General features: G+C 41.7%; 1 protein-coding gene across 2 annotated transcripts in view; it reads right to left on the bottom strand.

Annotated features, from left to right (window-relative positions):
- Window positions 1-883: 883 nt before the first annotated feature.
- SLC7A11 (solute carrier family 7 member 11) overlaps window positions 884-22643 on the bottom strand; it is a 61680-nt gene continuing 39920 nt past the window's right edge. The window contains exons 7-13 of one of the 2 annotated variants that reach the window (XM_072862071.1): window positions 15738-15861; window positions 14452-14555; window positions 13858-13954; window positions 10708-10857; window positions 8819-8996; window positions 7117-7198; window positions 884-3296 (exon numbers count right to left, since the gene is read on the bottom strand). In XM_072862071.1, coding sequence (XP_072718172.1) covers window positions 3152-3296; window positions 7117-7198; window positions 8819-8996; window positions 10708-10857; window positions 13858-13954; window positions 14452-14555; window positions 15738-15861 — 880 coding nt within the window. In that variant the 3' untranslated portion in view covers window positions 884-3151. The remainder of the gene's footprint in view (window positions 3297-7116; window positions 7199-8818; window positions 8997-10707; window positions 10858-13857; window positions 13955-14451; window positions 14556-15737; window positions 15862-22643) is intronic. The other variant, XM_072862072.1, reaches the window with a different exon arrangement.

Here is a 22643-nt window from a genome sequence, read left to right as displayed (position 1 = left end):
TCTAGGTCTAGACAAGGAACGTATTGCTGATGTAGGGGAAGAAGAGGGGACCCTCTGGCTCCCATCCCATAGCCCCTCAAAAGCCGAGGCAGTCTCCTGGCCTGGGAGTGGATGGCAGGGACAGGTCTGTAGCACCAGAGAAAAGGTCGGCCACGCTGTGCCCATGCGGAGCTGGCAGCAGGCTTCAGAAATCAAAACGTGCCCCTCTGATAAAATTATGCCTTAGGCCACATAGCGGTCCAGATCGGGAGGCGCAAAGAACGGTCAGCGTCTTCAGAGCCTTCAGATGCTGAACTGTTTCTCTGAGAGGTGTTGTGTAAACCTCGTCAGTATTTGCTACTCACATAAAATGTTCGTTTCTCTTGCCTTTGGTGACACTTCTGCTATACCCCAGAAAAGCAACAAGGTCAAAGAAGAAAAACAGCAGCACCCGCCTAAACAAAAAGAAAGAAATCTTTTGACAGAGTCCAGTTGATAAAAAGATGCAATGGGGAAAAAAAAAAGAAAAAAATTAAGGATCAATAAAATTCTCCACAGAAGTAGTCTCATTGGTCTGACTACCACAGGCCCTACTAAGAAAAATTATATATAAAGTTTATCCTTTATTCTAGAAGAATTTCATTCATGACTCTGAAGACAATAGTTTAAAAAAGTCTCAAAAAATAACTCGATGCTTTTAAAAAACAATTTTGTAACCTGTTTTTCCTCCATTTGTGAGGATATGCATCACTTCCAGTGTGATAAAAGTCCTTAATACTGACTTTTATAACACAGTGGAAACCCAGTTACAGTATTTTGTATTGCGATTGTATGTGCTAAAGAAACTCAACCTGAAATTAGAATTCCTGTGCATTTTCAAAAAAATAGTTTTTTATTTTGCAGGTAAATTTTTTTTTCTTCCTAAAATATACAACTTCACAATCAACGAGTCATAGGATTTCCCTTGGGAAAATTAACACCTTACACAAAATAAACCTAGTAAAATGTGGTCATTGAATCAGCCTTCAGAAACATTTCTAAACTTTAAAGTCCACGACGGGAAAATAAAGCAACATTCCGTTATATTTACAGAGCCCGTTTATTTCTACAAGTTAACACTGCCTACATTTAAACTTTCAAGTAATGTGGCACAATAGGAGTGAATACATGGCATGAAACAGTTGGTGCTGAAGACCCGGCATCCACACTGTCAACGTTCAGGAGGTTTTGCTTTGGACTAGCTCTGGTGGGATCCCACGCCCTCGGCATCCATCAGCGGAGGCGCGTGTTGGGTGCGCTCCTGGAGGGCGTCAGGCGGGTTATTTTAATCAGAGAGAAATGCAGTTTGTGTACTCTGAAGATGCTCCACGATGGCACGGGCCATACCCTGGTGAACTGGGATGGCAGGAGATGGCCTCAAAAGCAGAATTCTGACCCAAATGTAAATACAAATTAAACACATGCACTGTCAACATAAAAATCTCTCTCAAAATGTCTGCCTAAAATAGTTTCAAATAACACCTTAAGTTACTGTAAACAGAAAACATTTAAAGAAAAAATTGTTTGCAAAATGTTTTCTGTGTCTTAAATTACTGCTTTTCTATATAATCAGTTACTCCCATTTCCCTACTTCTATAAAATTCCACCATAGAAATACAAGAACGAAAACCATGTATAAATTTAAGACATTTTACTGTACACCCTTAAAACGGTAGATATTCTCGATATATACAACACATATACAATATACAGTCTCCCTTTACTGTAGTGGTCTGGCTACTAGTTGTGCTTTTCTCCCAATTTAGGAAGTTTAATGTTGCTTAGTTCCATAAAATTTTTCATGAAACATAGGACTTGCTGATAGCAAACAGCTCAAAAATTAGTGCATTCAATATTTAAGCATTATATTCTTAACAGAGTGATAACAAACCTTAATCTTAAGGTTGAGTAGTCTTCGACTAACAATATAAAACTGAATTTCTAAGCATGAAAAAATTTCTTTATCTACAACTATCTTAAAAAAAAGGACAAAACTTCAGCTCATATTTGAGCCAAATCTCAGCTCAGACATCACTCTGAAGACAAATTTAGTTTGATTTTATCAGTTTTGATGGCCTTTCTCTGTTTCAGCTGAGATAAAACAGGGAAGAAGGCATTGGCAGAGCACCTGTTCCTTGGTGTTTCAAAGCCCAGTTAATTGGAGTGTGCTTCGATGAAAAGCCCACAGATTAGGCACATATCCTACTCAAGTCAACAAATCTGTTGTAGCTTGCCTTATACCTTATTCATAAAATGGTATTGTGTTTATTGCCATGTCTATACAGCATTCCCACCAGTGACTATTATTCATTTCTGCCCACCAACAATGATATAAAACTTTAAAATCAGGTTTGCCTGACTGATAACTGCAGGTCCATATGCTTCCAGATAGAAAATACTCATACAGCAACGGAGGTCGCATTCAAATGTTTTGACTGATTTGAAGGTGAGTACTCAGTTGCTGTATTTCCCATACATATGTACACAAAGAAACACTGGTAAAAACATTAATCATTTCCAGACTGGTAGAAACTTTAACATGTATGAAATTACTGCCCTCAGGCTAAAATCTTCCTGCCCCGCTGGCAGAAATATTAATTCTCAGAAGGTGTTCCTATCGGCTATAGTGTAACAACTCTGGAACGAAGAAACCTTGAACTTGCCACCACAAAGGTGTGGAAACCGCTGTGCTTCTGCATCAGTGTGCTGGTGCTCCCAGCGAGCCAAAAGAAGTCAAAGCAGGCTGCCAAAGGGAGTGACGGGAAGAACATCAGTAAGTGAAACTCAGCAGCTTTATCTCACCCTTTCTCTGGTGAGAGTTGGGTTCTTCAGGGACAGCAAGCAGGATACGTTCTTCACAGTACACCTGACTATTACATACACATTGCTTAAACCTATTTTCAGTGACAATGCAACCAAAATCCTAGTTTGACGAACCTACGGTTTGTTAAAATATGACACTGTAACAAAAGAAATAGTGAAGAGATGAGTTCCCTCATAGCACAAGTTCTTGCTTTCTACATATAAACCAACCACATGAAAAAAAATTTGCAACATCGTAAAATACAGTTCTGGTAACTGACTTGCTCGGTATCCATCTCAGCCGTGACTTTTTCCTCCAGTTTGCAGAACGTTAGGTAGGGGGAGAAATCTCCCTACCTCCTTCCTCAGGTTGAAACGAAACACCAAGCCAAAAGCTGTACATGAAGATCATGATTTCTGGTCTTCCTCTGATGGGATGACTTCCAAGAGGATTTGCAATGTTACAGTTACCCGATCTGCAAAAATAAAAGCATACACATGGGAAATTTTGGTGGGGATGGAGAAGGCAGAAGCAGCCAGGAAAATTATCTTAGCTGCTATACAGCCTACTTGCACATACAGTTTGTAGCAGTCATATATAGCAGGTGCATATAGCATTTAAATGTTTGATTCAATTTTTTTTTTCTTTTTAATTATGTTTTCTTTGCCTCTGATCCAAGGCTATGCGTATAGAGTAATAATGGAAGGGTACGGAGGTATGAACTTGTTCAACACAGCTGTGCATGCATTTAAAGGCTATCTTAAAGCATGACTACTCTGCACAACTGCTTAGTTTTAACAAAGTTGCAATGTTGAAATAAAAGCCTGAAAGAGTTCAAACAAGTTAGTTCAGCTGTGCCAAGACCTGCCTAAGCAAAAAAAGAAAAAAATTAAAATAAAAAGAAACAATGATTACAAAGCTTCACAGGTCTAAGAATGTCACACATCTAAAGCAACTTCACGCTGTCTTTTTGTCACTCTGGATATTTATTTTCTTCTGGTGTTTTTGGTGGTTTTCTTTTTAGGGTACCGATTCATAAATGGCACAGTTAGTTTACGTGTAGAATAGTGAAAAAGCATTCTCTTACCACTCCTTTTGCTTGTCACTTTTTTTTACTAACCCATTTTAAACACACAGAAGTTGTTGCAAGAGAAAGTTCTGATTTTCCTTGTCTAGCACAACACGTCGGCATTTGTACCAGTGTAAAGCGAGGAGGGTAAGACAGTGCAACTCACAGAAGATATGAACCGAAACTACTTTCCTGCTCTCCTGTCTAAGGCAGACTCTACCATCTTTTGCTCTTCTCTCTGGAGGTCACCAGTTCAGTGCAAAGCCGGGCTGCCCTTAGACTATAAACTGATGGGGTCAGAGAGGCTGAGAGTCAACAGGGACTGCATTTTCCTCCCGTCTCCCTTCCCTACCCGCAGCGGGGACTTCAGAGCTGGGCTGAGCGTGGCTGGGGTGAAGGGCAGGAGGAAAGCCGGCAGGAGGAGAGCCGGCAGGAGGAAGCCAGCAGGGCTTCGCCCCTGCCATCCCACCCCTTCCAGGTTTGAGGCTGAGCAAAGGAAGAAAAAGAAAAACGGACTTTCTGCCAAGCTAAGCTATGGTGTAACAGCTCTTGGAAAAGGGCACGGCAGCAGAGGGAAAGCCTGGGTGCCTCGAGAGCTTAATGGCCCGTTCGACACACTGGACAGAGCCACCTGCAGCAAGACCTTGCCCTCGCTGTGGCAGGAGGCGGCTGCCACTCTTCCATTTCCACGGGGTAGTTCTGCTCTGTGCTGGGATGAAGCCATGGAGGAGCAATCAGACAAGTTGGTGGGGCTGGGGTGCTTGCTTGGTTTTTTTTGGTTGCAATGTACTCAGGATAAGACAGTGTAAGGAGTATTTTCCCCAAAAAATGTTCCAGTCTGTCTCCAGTCAGTGTCTCTATATTGTCTGCTTTGAGCAGTACCTGGAGTTACAGGACCAGCTTCACATTTGTAACAAGACAACTTATAACATACCATGACAGTAAAGAGAACTCCCACCCACCCCACCCTCTAAACCCTGATTTTCCCTTTCAAGAGGAGAATTCACTGTAAATAGGTCCCAGAGGACAACCTTTATAAAAAACCCAGACCTGGTATCTATATAAGCACCACATAAAGCTTGGGTGAGAAAAGAAAGCAGTAATTTACTGCGTATGTATAAGACTGGACATGAAATCTGCAACAGCAAAATGTTGAGATGATTTCCTGTGGATACCAACATCACAAACTTGACAAAGAGAAGCAAACTGAGCATATGACTGAGAAGCAAACTGGAGCACCTCTCCTGCGAGGACAGGCTGAGGGAGTTGGGGTTGTTCAGCCTGGAGAAGAGAAGGCTGCGGGGAGACCTTATTGCAGCCTTTCAATACTTAAAGGGGGCTTATAAGAAAGACGGGGACAGACTTTTTAGCAAGGCCTGTTGTGACAGGACAAGGAGCAATGGTTTTGAACTGAGGGAGGGCAGATTTAGACTGGATTTAGGAAAGAAATTGTTTACCATGAGGGTGGTGAGGCACTGGAACCAGTTGCCCAGAGAGGTGGCAGATGCCCCATGCCTGGAAACATTCAAAGTCAGGCTGGATGGGGCTCTGAGCAACCTGATCTAGTGGAAGATGTCCCTGCTCTTGCAGGGGGGGTTGGACCTGATGACCTGTAAAGGTCCCTTCCAACCCAAAGCATTCACTAGGTCCTCAATGAGCAAGTGTCATCCTCTGGTATTGGTAAATAACCCTGAAAAAGACATTTTGTTATATAAGCAGATCTCTTTGCCAGCATGGGCTCAGGCTATGAAGAAAGCAGGATTCAACTTTTAAGCTCCTCACAATTCAATCCACTGTAAAGAAACAGATGTTTTAAATATGAGTCTAAGGTTGGAGTTTCAACTGAGGAAGCCCAAATTGAAGTGTTCTGGTGCTGGTGCCACATGCTTTTACATGCTGATCTGCTTCGCAGGATTTTCTAGGCTTGACTTTTTTCATTTTCACATTAGTTCTACAAAAAGCAAGAAAGCAGAGGTCAAATGAAGCCTGTACTAGCTGAAAATGATTTGTCCCAGCACATCTGGTGCTACAGCAAAATTTATTCGGAAGAGGAGAGAACAAAATGTTATTCGCACTGCAAAATACCACCCAGACCCTATTAACCCCACAAACTGTGAAGCGACCTGTTGTTCAATACAACAATTTGGTAAGGAGAATGGGCAATGTAAATGCCATTAAGGACAGTGAAAACGTACAGAACAAAGACATTCAGCCTTGGAGAGGATTTCTTGGGTAATCCGTTCGAGGGCTCTGCTACTGTAACCAGCCTGAAACCCCTTTCATAAACATACTCATCTTCAGGCTGGGTCTTTCACCCCACTACTCATTCTGGCTGTTCAACATCCCTCTCCTCTGATCCTCACAAAACCTATTCTGAATATCCAGTCTAATCTTACGTGGGGCTGGTCCGTACCCATGTGTTTTTGCACCGGTGCTGTCCTTTACTTAAATAGCACATGTTCCACGTAGGGTTTATGAGCAGCAGTCATCTCTCATCTCCAAAGCATATCTGGGGAGCTGAACAAGTCAAGTTCCCCAACAAGGTGATTTTGCAAACGGGTAAAGACAGCCCCACACCACTCTGTTCGTGCGCTGAGCTGCGCAGAGGAAGCAGCCCGGGAACAGTCTTGTTAGCACGACGCTATGTTCAGCCTAACAGGCTTTGACTCCCCTGTGGTGCTACACGAAATGCTTTGTTGAAGTCTACATAGATTGCATCTATCACGTTCTTCTTTGTCTAGGAAAATCAGCTATCTTCTCAAAGAAAGTTGCCCAGTTAATCTGGCAAAAATCTACCTCTTAAATGACAATCACATTTTTTTTTATGTTGTCCATTTATGTCGTGTCTGGAATTACTCTTTCATGCCTATGTACCCCTAATGCACATTGTTTCAAGGTTAGAATATCAACCTTGCAGCTGCCCAATGACTTTTCTTTTCTATATCTCACAGAGGTACCTTAAGTGAATTTATCCTCATTCAATGCCTTTGAAAAATGCTCTCAGGCTATACAATGGAGCTCCCTTAACGCTCACAAAATAATGCCAGTTTAATGACTCCACACAGAAGGTTTATTGCTTCTTCTGAGGAAGGAAAAAAAAAGTCTTTTTATTTAACAAGTAAATCTCCACTCTGCTCCACCCCAAAACTGTCAGCATCAGTTTTCCGTCATTACTGTTGTTATTTTGGGAATAATAATCACAAAGCAAACAAGCTGTTTTACCCACTTGACTGGCGTCCACTGCTTTCCCCTCCGAGCCAGTACACTGTGTCCATCCATAGGTATTACACAGGCACCAGGCCTTCTTTCTACGAGGAGAATTTTGCGTTATCTGAAAAGCTAGAAGATTCACCTTCATTGTCACAGCTGGCAGAAAAAGCTTCGCATCTACCCAGTCTACCTTAAAGAGAATATTTTTTCTCTCACCCAAGTAATGTAGTTCAACACTGGCATCCTGTGGCCAGAGATTCAAGTAACTGCATTCCAAAACCTCTGAGACTTCACAGAAAATGCCAAAAATCTCCTGGGTTTGATAAGGGAAAATTTCCTAGTCCCTAAATGTCAAGGCTGAGAAATTATAAACAGACAAAAACCCAACTATTTAATAGAATGTCCTTTTGCATACAACTGTTTTCATTTGCACTGGTGGTTTCTACCCATTCCCAGGACATTGCAAGTAATTTATAACTTTATGGATATAAAATTATGAAGACCAGAGTGTGCTAGCCTTAAACTAACATCTTTTTCTGTAAATACTTTCTGCCCTGTTGTCTATGGACTTCCCAGCATGAACTGAGAGGGAAATTCATAGATTCTACAACAGATAGGATATAACTATATAACCTATATTTATATAGAGAAAATACACCTAAAAGGTTATAGTATAATAACATACATATAAAAACCTCATTCTTTTATTGTGAGCAGCTCATTTTAAATCATCCCTTAAGACTGAAGCACAGAAGACAATATGCATTTTTGATTCGGCAACTATACAAATAAACTATTTTTAATTGAAATCTTTCATGGTTGCATTTTTCTTTTGTGGCAGAAGAGGTTTTCTTTCAGTTTTGTTTAATAAATTATCCATCATTCCTCAAATATTTTGCCTATATTCTTGTTTCATGTTTTGAAAATCTCCTATCGTGCTCAGTAACAGAAAAGAGAAGAATGGGGAGCTGTAATAAATTATACTGACTTCTTTCTAATTGAAATGCTCCAAATAACCCTTCTCCAACATATCAGAACTTCCACAAGTGCTTTCAAAAACTTTCAGAAATGGTATAAAAATGATTCTCAGTGTATTTCAGGTGTGTGAAATACTGCAGCCAAGTCACTCGGAAGTCATTTTTCATGAAGCACAGAAACAATTTCCACAGAGGTGTGTCAGGCACAGTATATTTTGCTATCATTTTGTTGGGAGCCACCACTAAGGACAATATCTCCATGCCAAGCCCGACGGAGCCTGTCCCATTCCAAATGCTCCACAGACGCGTGGTCTCAGCAGGGAGCACTGAGCCCATCCTGTCATCACAACTACGATGTTTAAGTTTCCAAACTGGTTCTCCTAGGAGTGAAATACTTTCTCTATTAGCCTAGGCCAGCGGCCAGGGGAGGGAGATGGGTGATTTAAAAGGAATCAGATGTTTGTAGGGGAGGGAGGGGAGAAGGGGGTGGGGGGAGAGACATCCAGTCATGTAAAGTCAATCACTACCTGAAGAATAGGCTTGCCATAAACGTGTCTCGTTAGTTAATGGACATTGCCTGTAACCAGCAGAGCAATGCTATAGCATGCACCGAAAGGAAACTTGCATTGTCATCCCCGGCTCAGAGCAGCTGAGAGGATCAATCGGAAGGATTTCACAACAAGGGGAGCCCTGAGAAATTCCCGGAGTCAGCACGAAGGAGAGGATTCCCAGCACACTTACCTAGGAGCTTTCTGAACCACTTTGGCTTCTTGTCCCATACAATAAAGAGGTAGTAGGCAGGAACTCCAGTCAGGGTTATGGCAAATCCAATCCCTGTATTCACTGGGTCGGAGTAAAGTGACAGTGCAACCATGAAGAGGCAGGTGAAGGAAAACAACGCTGGAATAAATAGAGGCACCTGAAACATAACCACACAAAGAATCATTACTTTACATTGACCTTGTTATTGAATGACTATGACATTTAATGTTCCATGAAACGTAAATTGGATAAAACCCCGCAGTACAGGATAGTTCTGGAGAAATACGGGTATCTAGAACATGCACACAAAATGTCAGTGACTTCAGAAACCAAGCTACGCAGAGTGCTATGCAGTAAGTACCATAAAAGTCTTTTAATTACACACTAAAACACTACAGTGTTTTATGTCCCTTAAAATGTAGGGGCTGTAAATAAGTTACATTGTGAAAGTCCTTTCTCTAATCCTCCAGTAGATAAGTAAGCAGCACTAACTGCAGTAAAGATTTCCTCTCTGATAATTACCTATTAGAAAACATTTTAAAACACAACCAGGAGCTCAAGTCACCTTTTAAAACTATTAAGAACTTATTGATTTTCTTCCTAAGGTAAAAATCAAAATCTGGCAGGAAGAGAGCAAATTAAACACCAATTTGACTAGTGATAAAGATATTTGATAGCATTATGCCACTGATAGCTACTGAAAAAGCACTTTCTGACTGTATGACTGATAGCATTATCAGTGTCACTGCTGAAAGTACAAAAAAATAACAATATCAACTAAATTCTCTCAATTTTCAAGAACACCACTACAATCACTATGTTAGCACCTCTCTGAAGGAAACGCCTACAGGCATGGCTTGTGAGATGTTTGGTGTAACAGAGAATTGGAGAATTCCTTGGAGATTATTCTCTTCCTTTCATGCCTTGAAGCATTACTGTTCCACTTTTGTGCACTGTCAAAGCCTTTTTTTTTAATCAAAGCAAAATAGGTTGTGCTGTTGACCTTCTTATTTACAGATATACCTACAAGAATGCAACAGCGCACATTCTTAGTTCTTCACAAAATAGGCTTCTTGGCAATATATAAACAGGGATAGATTCCTCCATTTTTTTCATGATGGACGTTATCTTTCTGGATACACAATGGGACAACTTACTTTGTAAGATGTTACCTAAAAGAAGCAAGAAGAGTGGCAGAACCAAGGCCAAAACAGCTACTGTTCAATGGGCCAGACTATTAACATTTTCTTTCCGGGTTCACAATAACTGCATCTGCAAATCCATTGCAAGTCCCAAATATCATAATAATAGCACTACTAACTTATTTGCACATCAAATTGGCATATTCGATATTGGATAGGCAATGAAATAAATGTTTAATATCAATGCTTAAGCCTGACGTGAATTCCGGTGGCAAAACTATTCAGGACTTTATCAAAGGCGACATTAAATAGAGGACTGACTGAAAATCAGGTTGGCACATGTAACCCCAATATTTGCAGTTTGAACCCTATGTGACACAGGACTAGAGGTATTTTCACACAGCTTGCATCACGCTGCCTCAGCGCGACAGACAGGCAAAACTGAGCAAACACCTTCACGTTGGCACAGCAGCTTCAGTCGCTGCCCCACAAGCACCAGGGAACAGGCAAGAGTTGTCTTCCAGAAGGGACCGCAGCTGGGGTAGTGCTGGGGAGCTTGCAGGAAAACATTCGGAGACCCTTCAGTGCAAGAGGCTATTTTCTATTAACTGTTTTTCTTGGAAAATAGGTTAGCTTTCTACCTCAGAAAATGCTCCTTTACTGTCTGACTACAGGATAGATAGGAGGGAGAAGGATTCATGTAAAACAGTAGAGAGCGGAGGTTACCTTGAAAGGACGAGGCATATCAGGACGTTTATATCTGAGATAAATCAACCCAGCAACTACCAGTCCAATAAAAAGCCACCTGGCAAAACTGAGGAAATTCAGGAGGCTGTAGAGATCCCCGTTGAATAACATTATCATTGTGAGAGGATGCTGCAAAAGAAATTCAGAGCATAAGAGGGGTTTAGTGGATTGATCTCTGTTATTTTACAGCAGTGATGCCAAATTTTTCCATGGGGACAAGCAGCACAGCTCTTTGCAGAGGTACCTGAGGGCCACAGACTTTGGTTCTGCCTTTCTCATGCCAATCAGGTGTGTGATTGATACCTAGCTGTCCCCCGAGGTCATGATCAATATATATCTGTCCCAGGTGGCCACACGTGATCAATACATATCTGTCCCCTGTGACCCAGACAAATACACAGGCACACAGCCCACCGCATCACCAAAACGCTTGAGCATCCCGGGCACCGTTCTCACGGGACCTGACAAATATATTAGCCCACTGCAGTTTTACTCGCTCATCACTGATGCAAATGATAAGAGCAGTTAAATTTTGGTCACATCTGATCATATGAAAGTGGAGGTTTCTAGATGTCTTGTGGAAGGAAAAAGTCTTATAGTCCCCCAGGCTGCAACAGGGGAACTCAGCAAAGAGGGCATGGTAAGGGGTAGCTACACACCACGGGATGCCAGCTGGGCACGCCGGGTTGCCACCAGCTTGCATTTGCAGTATGCCTTTCAGGCTCACAGGGTGCGGACTCACTGCATGTCAGAAATGCAAACATTTCTGAGCAGAGAGAAGCATTTAGCTGTCACTCAGGCGGCTACTGAACAGCAAGAAGGAGAGGGGACACTAGAATAAATACATTTCCTCATTAAAAAGCTGTTCTGAGATACAAGGCTTCTGTGAGGCAGGCGAAAGCTTATGTATAAACTAGAGTGTTGCGCCTTGGGTTAGATGATTAGTGTAGGCTCCAGGGATCTACTTCAGGGTAATCTCTGGACAAAAGCAGAATATTTGTAGCTTGGATCAACCCCGCAGGGCAGTCCGCGCTTCCCACGTGAGACGCCCTATGCCTGCACTGAGACGGTCCTTCCATTCGGGGATGAAGGAATGAGCCAACTGCACTGTAGCCCTTATTGCTCAGCCAGAGGGAAGATCCTGGCAGCGACAGCCTCTCTAGCTTCATCGTGAGGCAACAGGTGAAATCAACTGCAGATGCAGTAAAATGCTGGGCTAAATCTTTATGTAAGGAAAACTAACTTGTATTAGTTATCTAGACTCACAGCCTCTCTCTCTCTCTTTTTTTTTTTTTAAAAAGCAGTGAAGACAGCATGGATTTGAACCAGAAGGATCAATATTTCAAATATGGGTCTCTGGCTTCCAACCTCTAATGACTTACAAAGTGCTTGGTTCTTTACACACAGATATTAAGCAAACTCCTTCTCTGTAAAGGTCAAAGGAGATTTTACCACTGAATTATATGGGGCAAGATTTCTTCTATATAGCCTCAGCCCCTAAAAGTTTAAAATCTCAGTTATAAGCACGATAATGCAAGAAAGGGCCATGGACAGTGAAGGAGAGCTATCAAGAAAAAAAAATAAAGTAGGGTTACAATGAGATTGCATGATTTCTTGGAGTTGCTACACGCACATCTATCAAATACCAGGACATACATACATAAACAGATTCCTTAATTCCTAAAAATGCTTTTTTATTTAACAGGCCTCAAACACTGAGCTCATTCTCTCAGTTTCTCTTCAAAAGCTCTTTCCGTCCTTACAGTGTGTAGACCTTGGCAGGAGAAATAAAATAGGAAAATGCTAAAATGCAGACTATTGATGCAGAATATATCCTGCAACTACTCTAGTTGCAATAAGGCAAGAAAAAAAAATACAATCTCTGAAGGAAAGCCATCTTCATATGAGAATCTGACTTTTTCAAAGGAAATCAGTGCACTGGTGTAATAGGACTAGATGCAATCGCAGAAAACATCTTTCATAAAAAAATTATATATTAATACATTTTGTGCATTTCATTCTACAGAAAACAGTCAATGCAATTTACCCAAAAGGTATGACTACTTCAGCCCAAAAATAAAATGCAAAGTAAATGCTTATGTAAAATGCATTCCATTAAAACTTTTCACCATAATCACATGGCCTAATTTTCAAAATGTGGATGCCTACAGTTGTGTGTGCACATATAAAATTCAACACTTCAGCTGGCACTTCAGAAGTAAGCTTATAGGCATCTATAGCAAAAACTGATTTAAATTCCAGGACAAGCATCTGATCTCACTAGCGTACACTCGTAGATGCACACACACCTTCTGCTGTGGGTAGAACTCCCCGCAGATGCAGAGGTCTGTGCAGATACATTACAGTCATTGGTCCCAAAAGAGGGGCTGAACACCCACGGTTATGAATACTGCAAGTTAAGTGGAAATCTTCTTTGCGCTATGTAAACTGAGGTTTGAGGTCAGTATTTGGACTTTTTTTTTTTACCATACTAACATTTTACCATATCAATTAGCCTGCATTGCAAACACATGGTCAACATTTAGCTGCTAAATGTTGCTTTTAGAAGTCAGTAATGGGATTTCCACTATAATACTGGTGGTTTTCCTTAGACAATTCACAGACTATTGCCCAGGCACACGTTCTCTCATTTTTTAATCACCGCTACACTGCACTGCTGAGGGTTCCCCTTCCATTATCTTAGTGCATAATTGTTTGCATTTTTCACTATAAGGTGGTATAATGAGCCTTTAGGGTGCTCCCAGATGCTGGTGTTTAGCTGCACTTTCAGTTAAATGAATCCCTTTTTTGTTTGTTTGTTTAACTGGAATTTGTTTCTCTGAAAGGGAACTAGCTCATCACTAGCAGGTCCTTAGAAATAAAGGGCAATAAGACATGAATTAGGCTGCAGCGATAGGCAGTCAAGTGCTACCAACAAGAGAGCAAGAAGACGATAGAATAAGAACAACTCCCAAATCTCATTCCTCTCTTTACTGTCCTCTGCCCTGCCCAAAGCCCACGTACACATTAATAAATGAGACTCAAGCAGTGCCCAAATTCTGTTCAAACCCTCCAGAGCAAGCCTGTAATATGAATTCTTGTGCAGGAACATTTGTTTGTGTGATTTACCAAAACAATGACAGCTGGCAGAGGAGTGTGCTTGCGGACATGAATCATGGAGAGAATTTCCGGAAGGTGACCCTCGCGGGATGCAACGAAGAACATCCTGGTGGGAAATAAATGTGGACAGACTTTAAATGTGCTCATTACTGTGAGTAGGCAAAGTGGCTCATGAAAGTCACAGAGCACAGCGGCACTTCTTAGGCTTCTTTGAGGTATTCTGAATGAAAACACTAGCAGGAGAAGCCCATACGCAGAAATCAAAGTCATCTCTGAACATGTCCCCTCCTTACCTTACACTATGATGGGTGTTTGGAATTAGTTAATATTTTCCCTCCAATTTCCCTCCTTCACATGAAACAAAGCAGCCATTAATTAAGTGCTATGCTCAGAGGGATCCATTTCCAAACCATTCAAAAGGTTTTAACAATAAGATACTAAATGCAACGGGAACGAAGTGAGAAAAAGCCCCACACCTGGTAACATTGTAGTCATTTTTCATTTCCTGCTAAAGGAATGGATCCTACTCTCCCTTCCCCCTGCTTCCTCACTTTCAGTGTATATGCCATGCCCTTCACCCCCAGTAATATCAGCAATGCTCACCTGGAGACCGCAAAAATGCCGCCATTCATAGATCCAAAGCAGGAGAGAGCAACAAATACCGGTACAGCTAAAGAAAAGTTTCCCATTAGTCGTTCAGCAAAGGTCTGTTAGAGGAGAGAGAAACGTACAGTGATTTTTCATAAAATGTGAAAGTAATTTTACTCTATTAACAAATTATCAATAAGTATGGTAAGTTTTATTTAGACCCCCTTTCTGCATCCCTCACTGAAAGTTGCGCTGTGCATTTGTTACCTCTTATTTTGTGACACCAAGGCTCCCGCAGATGAGGTCTCCCACCCTTACTCCTGACTGCGTGTGGAAGATCGCCAGTTGAGGCGATGCTGTGGAGGTGGAATCAGGCCCTGATTTCTGTCAGTTTAGACCATTATGACTCCAAAAAAGACCCAGTCTGACTGGATCAAGGTCTGATCTGTATACCTAGTATTTCTTTTCTACAGCCTTCATTTTACTTAGATGATGCTACCCCGTGGTACAGTCCATCCAATCACACTTTATTGTTCTAGGTTACCAGAAGAACCTAAATTGGAGTTTTGGGCACCACAGGAGGCATGCACAATTTTCTTCAGGTTTGCAAAATGTTTTGTTTCTAAGCCTCCCATGAGCTACAGAATTGGTCATTTTTTAAATGCCACATCAATTGAAATAGCCACAGGCAGTGTCACTACTGGAAAGTAAACGGAAATTTTTATTTCCTCATTGCAAGTCAGATACCATAAATATAAAAATCAGTGTCATCACCACAATTCAGCAAGAACAATCAAAGCAGTATTTCCAAGCCAGGTTGCCTTGCAACTCCTTCCCAAATGAACTCCAGTATTCACAGCAACCCCCTTCCTAAGTACTCGGGACGCATGTTGTGCAGAGACAGAGTTACTGCTTCTTGCTACAAAAAATAGTTCAGAGCTCCCACTTCCACAAATATCTATGTTTCCTGCTTCCCAGCAGTTTGGCCTACAATTTAGCAAAGAATTTTTCAAGCATGTACCTGGCTATAAAATTTAAGTCCTATTGACTTTGTTTTATCAGGTCAATAAATACGGTCTCACATGACATTACAAATGCTATCGATGGTCTTAAGTGCAATCCCACTCATCAGTCAAAAATCAGACTAAGCTCACCGGGATGCTAGTATGTGGTATAAAAGAGGAGCCATAGAAAAGCCTGATTGGATGTGTCCCCCCGATTTTTTCCCCTGGAAATAAGAATATATCAACAAACACAACTGCAGCAGGGATATAGCTTTGTATTTTTCTTCTGTAACTTACCACTGCTACAGCTTTTGAAAGCAGCAATTCCCCAGCACTGATTGTAGTGAAATAAGCCACGTTTGTTAACACATAGCCAACTGTGACGATAATCATTGAAATGCATATTGCGAGGGGTATGTTTCTGAAATACACAAGGTAGCTCATTATTTTGCAATCTGGTTGCTATTCCCTGAACATGAAACAAATAACATGAGAAGAAGCCACTAATGATGGTGAATGCACATTTGGTGAACCTGAAATATCATAATTAGAAACTACCAGTAAAAAATAACACATCTAAACAAAACCATCTAGACAAAGCAAATAGGTTTACAATGAAGAGGTGAGAAACCATTTGAGGGAGGAGTCCTTTGGGGACGCCAAGAGGCTGTGGTCCCCATGCTTCCCATACAAGAAGTATGGCCCATTTGAGCTGCTACCCATATTGACTTTCAAGCTGAACCCAACAGGAAGGCAGCAGGTATCAGTGCTTGAACCAGCAATAAGGCAGATGACAGACGCAGGTGATTCAGCTCTCTGTCTATCAGGAGAGCAATCACAGTGGCATGACCTCCTGGCACTCAGTGACTGCCCACCTGGAGGTGGTTCGACATCTTTCCCTGGATGCCAAAATGTCTAGCATGTGAAATTCTGCCCTCTCCTCTTCTGTGCAATTCTTCCCTCGCGCACCTTACCGTATCCCAGTTATCTCACTCACTATTCAGGGATATGTGAGGGCAGAATATGACACAGAAATAGGTACAGCACAAATTTGTACTGTTAGCACCGCACAAATAGTACTGAACAGTACAAACCCCCTGACATCTTAGCTAAAAGACAGAACAATAACACACAAATAAATAAGAACGCTGAACTTTTGTATAGCATGTCCTCCCAGTCAGCAGCACAGAAAAGCAGAATTATTTCTATTTTGAAGAAGAGGAACAGAGGTACAGTGAACTTGTCCAAAGCCACACTGCAGGCAAATGTTCGAGTTAGGAACAAAACCCAGATGCTTCAAGTGTTACTCTAGTCTCTTTCCACTTGATATCATTGCTGGATATCATTGATATCTGCATCACACCAAGAAGAGACTCAGATCTGAAACAAATGTTTGGCCCTTTAATTCCAAGGCCGAGAGTTGCCGTTGGAAAGACGCAGTATGTGCGCTCCCTCTGAGGAGAGCTGAGAGCTCCTGCTTCACGGCCGGTCCCTCCAGCCGTCTATATTAAGATTGCTTTTGAAGAGATGCAAAGGTTGCCACATTTAGAGAACTTTGTTGTGAAGGTCACCCCATCAGGTGGGAGAAAGGAGAGACAGAATGAGGAATTCTGGTATCCCAAAAGAGACCACAGCACAGTCCTACAGGACTATTACAATTACCTCAAAGGAAGAAGTGTTTTGAAAATCAACACAAAGATTCATCATTTTCTGATTTTTTTTTCTCAAAGAAACACAGCTGGGTCAGAATTTAAGGATCCTCTTCACTACCAGTCCTTATTCCACAAAGAAATCCTTGACATCGCTATGGCTGTATAGAGCTGAAAAGCAGCTCTAAGCTGAGACTAAATAAATGAATAAAGCGGGACAGTACCACTGTTGCACAACTTGCCCACCTTAGAAACTATGGTGTCAAATACCGTCAGTAAGCCCGACACATGGGCAGGTAAGAGTCTGATCACGCTGTGTTGCAGCACCACATCGGGGTGCACAGGACGATACTGCACTAACCCGCTGCTACCTCGCACACACGGTCTCGGGGAAGAAGCTGGAAGAAGGGGAGTCAGTCAGCTTGTAGGATGTGCTTGTGCTGGAGAAGGCAACGGCAAGGACCGGAGCAAACAGCCCAGAATACAAGTGCTGTATGGCTGGAAAAACCACAAAGTTACTGACTCAAGAAACACTGCAGAACTGTATGTTGATAATATGTCCGTGCAAAAAATGTTTTGTACGTCAGTTGCCAGGTATTTTGCAACCAGTTTGGTTAAGCTTCTTACCTGACTTGGGTGTAAATTGAATTCAATCCACTTAGCATCCGATTCAAGGTAGGGATACATGGTTTCAAAGCCTCTCAGAACAGAGATTTTAATTATATCTTCTGCATCACAGATAAATGCTTCAACTACCAAGCTATTGGATAAATCAGCACTTACTCCAACCTTAAAAAAAAGTTTCCAGCCAAAGATAGCAAATTTGTACTATTTTCACCAATACCATTTGAATGACTGAAACCACGTTGTTAAGCTTAACAAACTATCTTTGTCCATTCTAACTCTTACCCAACACCTGCTTGCTGTATTCACTTCTAATTTAAATCCGAGTCTAATTTCCTCTAAAACAAAATGGCAGTTCAAAACTAAGGGGAAAAAAAGCATGCTTCCAAATACGACCGTTTTCTTAGCACTGCAGGTCCTGCCTTGTTACGCTGAAGAGCACTAACCCCCTTGGATAGTAATACCACCAACAACAAAAAACAACTCAGGAGAAGAATAAAACCCAAAAAACAAGCCAGAACTAGTCAGCAAGCACTACTCATTAAAAAGCCGGCAGATCATAACTCACGCCTGGAGCAGCACAAGGGATGCTGTGACTTCTAAGCTCCCGAGTCCTCATCTTCTGAGCGCAGCGAGCACTCAGGTTGCACCTCCTTTTGTCTCCCGGCAGGAGCAGGCCTTCAGAGGGCTGCCGTACGTTTGCACACAACCCCTCCGAGTGCTGCTTATTAGGCGCTGCTTTCGGTGATTTAGACAAAAATGAAAGGCCAGTTTCAAGATTTCGGGAATGAGTAATACAGTACGGTTCATTTCTCACTGACACCTCAGTTCAGATTTACACTTGGTCCTCGAATCATCTGAAAGCACAGACAGACAGGTACGAACCATATGTAAAACCACTACGTGAGAGCTTTAATCGTGTCTTTTCTATCCATCCTATTTAAAAGGCAGTTCCCAATTTGCAACAGGATACCATTAGCAAACTCTCTGCTATGAACTACAGTCACTGCACCGGAATAAAAACTGTAATGCCATTAGCATTAAAGACTACCTCCTCTCCTTGGAGGAACACTGTACTAATGTTCTTATATTTTAGATATTCTCCTAGACTTCCAAATATTCTCTCCGAATCAGGAAAAAATCATACCTAAGTTCTATTCTCTGTTAAATTGCCTCTATCGATGCAGATTTCACCTTTTCACTTCTGCATCCTATGAATCAAACACAACACAGGGTGTTAGCACACAGATAAGCTGTGTTTCTGATATAATGCAAATTCACAACTGCCACACAGCTAGCTGAGAGTTTTGGACTAGAGGGAGTCAGAAAATTAAAGAAAAAAATATTTTTCACTTTAAGACTTTGATTCATTGAAGCTAAAACTTTGGATGAGAAACTTGACCATTTCAGTATGACATTTCTTAGGAAAAAAATCTTAGAACCAAGACAGAAATCTCGCCCAACCAGTAAAGACCTCAGAATGGCCAATGGCTTAAAAACCAAAGTATTGTGTGTGCTCAGATACAATATTTTATTTACTTAAAGCAGGCCCAGGACTTGAACTTGCATTGAATTGGCTTGTGGTTACTGTGGGGCAGTGCTTTCCTTTTGCATTTCATCTCAGGGTGATATCTCAACCGATTTCAAAATCAAGAAAAACTATTTTCCAATCAGCTGTTTTTCTGAGTAGACCTTCAGGTGCTGACATTAGCCCCAAACCTATACAATGATTTGAAAGTGTCTCGTGCATTACTGCCAAGACGATATTCAAGCTGCTCCTCAGGTAGAAGGGGAAGCTGCTGCCAGCAAAGTCTTTTGCAATATTAATCTCTTCTCCTAGAACTTTGAAGAAAAACAGTATCCAAAGGAAAAAAAAAATAATCTGAGGAAACCTGAATCAGGAAAATATTGACAATATAATTAAAAAATCTTTCTAAAATCAGATGAGAGACAATTAGGGTAGTTTCTAAGCATCTGAATGGTGATGAAAACTGAATTGAATCTCCACACATTTTAAGATTTACCCATCCCTAGCTACTACTCAAAGCCAAATATTCCCCTTCTGCCCTATATACAAAGGAGTTGTAATGAAGAATCACAACAGCTTAAACGAAGAGCACATCTACCTTGCGCTTCCCAGAAAAAAAGTCACTGAGGAGTCTAGCATCACAGAGAAATTCAGCATTAGTAATACAGTGAGTCCATCCTGTGGCTATATAGGGCTGAAATGCATTGCCAAGCTATGCTGTATATAGCTTGGAAGCAAACTTCCTCCTCCTAGAGCCTGTAAAGGGCCCTGGAGCCAGGGCACAGGGTTCAGTGAATCAGGATATCCACTGGGTTTTGGATTTGACCTTTGGTGTTGCAGATTCATAGATCTTCTGATAATCTGCTCTGGTACTGCACTACCTCCTACAAATATTTTTGAGAGAAAAAACACAGAGCAGACTGAGTAAGAAGGGGGGGGGGGGAGGAAAAAGAAAAAGAAAGGCAGAGCGAGAACCTAGGGATGAGAAGAACAATGTCAATAAATCAGCCGAGGAACATTCCCAGAAGTCTACAGCTCATATCCCAGCTTAATGACAACTTTTATAACAACAAGCAGTGAGCGCTAAGAGCTGTGACCGCTGTGGGCTGTTCTTTCTATGAAACAACAAGCACACAATCAAATATGCCCCACCAAGTCAGCTGCGTTCACAGCTATGAAACACATTGTCACCACATCCTTTGTTGTTTAGAGACCGTACCAAAATCATTTCCTTGTGTCCATTTCAAAGCCAGGTTTTACAAATGCTCAGTCTGAGTCAACTGTCCTGGAAAAAGCTGCACCAGTGGGACCCAGCTGGGAAACGTAAATAAGAAAGTCTAAACAAATCAATTACTGGTAAAGTTAGGTGAGATAAACCACATCTTTACTGTGCTATGAAAATTGTGAAAGATACTTCCTGTTACATTTAAATTTTTAAAAAAAAAGGGAGAAAGGAGAGAGGAAAAGTCCTAATTCCTTCACATGGTTTCCACGCAGGCATTTGCTTGGCTTTCGCACACATGAGCCTGTATATGCTGTATTTCTTTAGCTGAAAATTTACCACCACAGGAGTTTCAAGATCCTTTTCAAAAGTTCCCTTGTGCAATAATTTATTCACCATTTGCAATCTGTTAAGCAATTTTCCAAATGAACTGTTTCCAGATTTTGGCAGTCTTAAAAAAATCTAATCATCCATTGCACCATCCGTAGGGCCAAAGCTTGGCAGAAGTCACAAGTGCAAATTTATCCAAATAACCTGACACTGGAAAAGATAACCAAATACAATACAGAAAGCAGCAAGAGAGCCCTGGTAATTTAATATTCCCAGGACTTCAGTACCAGACCAGAAGACGTATAGGCTTGGCTTAGTAAGTGTCATGTTCCAGAGCCCGACCTATATCTCTCGCCATTCCCGGGTAGTCATTCTGTGAGCTGTGGCAATCCTGAACCCTGGACAGCAAAGAAGTATGTTTTGATATAAACCTACTTATCTCTGATGCATGTTTTTCATGTGAAAAGCAGCCTACAAGACAGCCCGTTACACTGAAGGGATCAAATGGTTCTCACCATGTCAGCATGTGAAAAAATTACACTCTCACCCATCTGTTAGGAGAAAAGGAGGATGCAAAACTTCAAAGGAGGCCACTCCCCAGGACAGATCAAAGCCAGGAATAGAGAGACAAAAGGGACAGTAATCATCACAGCACCTCTTGAATCCACATATTTGTAAAAGCTAATACAGGTCTCAGCAACGACTGACTTTAGCAACGAGCTATTATATTTTGTTTATCGTAGCAAAATTTCTCCTCAGCAGATCACCGCTTCTCCCTCTTCGCTGCCTCCCAATATGTTCCAGCCTTATGTTCCAGACTGGAGCTGCTGTCTGTGGGCTTGCAGCTCAGACACTATTAAATTACATGACTTCTCTTTATCTTCTTTTGATTGTGATTTTCCAGGGGAGAAATGAAAAAAAGGAAAGACTAGCTATTAAGCTGCGCTCTCACTTACGCCACCACACGCTCCATGGATGTTACTGCTGGAGCAAGAGTTAAAGGGCTCCCTTCTCCATGCCTGTGCAGTGGTTCTGTACCTCTGACTCCTGCAGAGACACAGCAAGCACGACACTGGGATAATAGGGTGAAGAATCAGGCCTCAGTCTGCATTTAAAAACCTTCTTGCTTTCTATCAGTTGGCAAGAGAAGAAAAGAGCTTCTGCTGCATCTAATTACTTGTTTTCTTCCCGGTGTTTGACTTCACAGGTTTAGATTATAACTGGTTACAGTTCATAAAAGGGGTCTTCTATCACCAGCTGACAAAGGGTCAAACTGTGCTACAAGTGTGCTGGGAAGGGCAGTAGATTTCATTAACTTTCAAATGTTTTCAATACCCTTTCCAGCAGGCTTTCCTAAAAAGTCAGTTAGCATAAATACTCTCTTGGCTAAAACTTAAGACCTAGAAAGGTACCAACTGCACAGGGTAACGCTGTTCTCCGTAGCATCTCCTTCTAGGCAAACCCTCCCAGCTGGAATCCCAAGCAGAAGCAGATCTGCCAACAGCCCTGGAGAGACTGAGGATAATAGTAATGCTCACGAGGTGATTTACTTTATTTTAATGGAGATTTGAACCTGGCTGTGCTCACATCCTGTACTGACTCAGGCTGGCAAGCCAGATCTCACCAGAGTGCCGTAGTCATTTATATCGCGGCCCAAGCCCTAATTTGTCAAGCCAATGCCTTTTATGAAACACCTTTCTTTGAAGAGTGAAATGGATTCCTCTGAAACTTGAACTACCAGGTAGAGAGACCTCTCACGTTCAAGCAGGATCCTGAATCTTTTCACGTGGAGTGGGTAGCGTTCCTGGCATTCCCAAAGAAAAATAAGCCCAGGCAGCAGATATTAAAGA

Source organism: Ciconia boyciana, chromosome 5 (genome assembly GCF_034638445.1).
Source record: "Ciconia boyciana chromosome 5, ASM3463844v1, whole genome shotgun sequence".
Taxonomy (NCBI): Eukaryota; Metazoa; Chordata; class Aves; order Ciconiiformes; family Ciconiidae; genus Ciconia; species Ciconia boyciana.
Note: the sequence above shows the minus strand (reverse complement) of the source record. Positions and strands in the feature narration are given on the sequence as shown.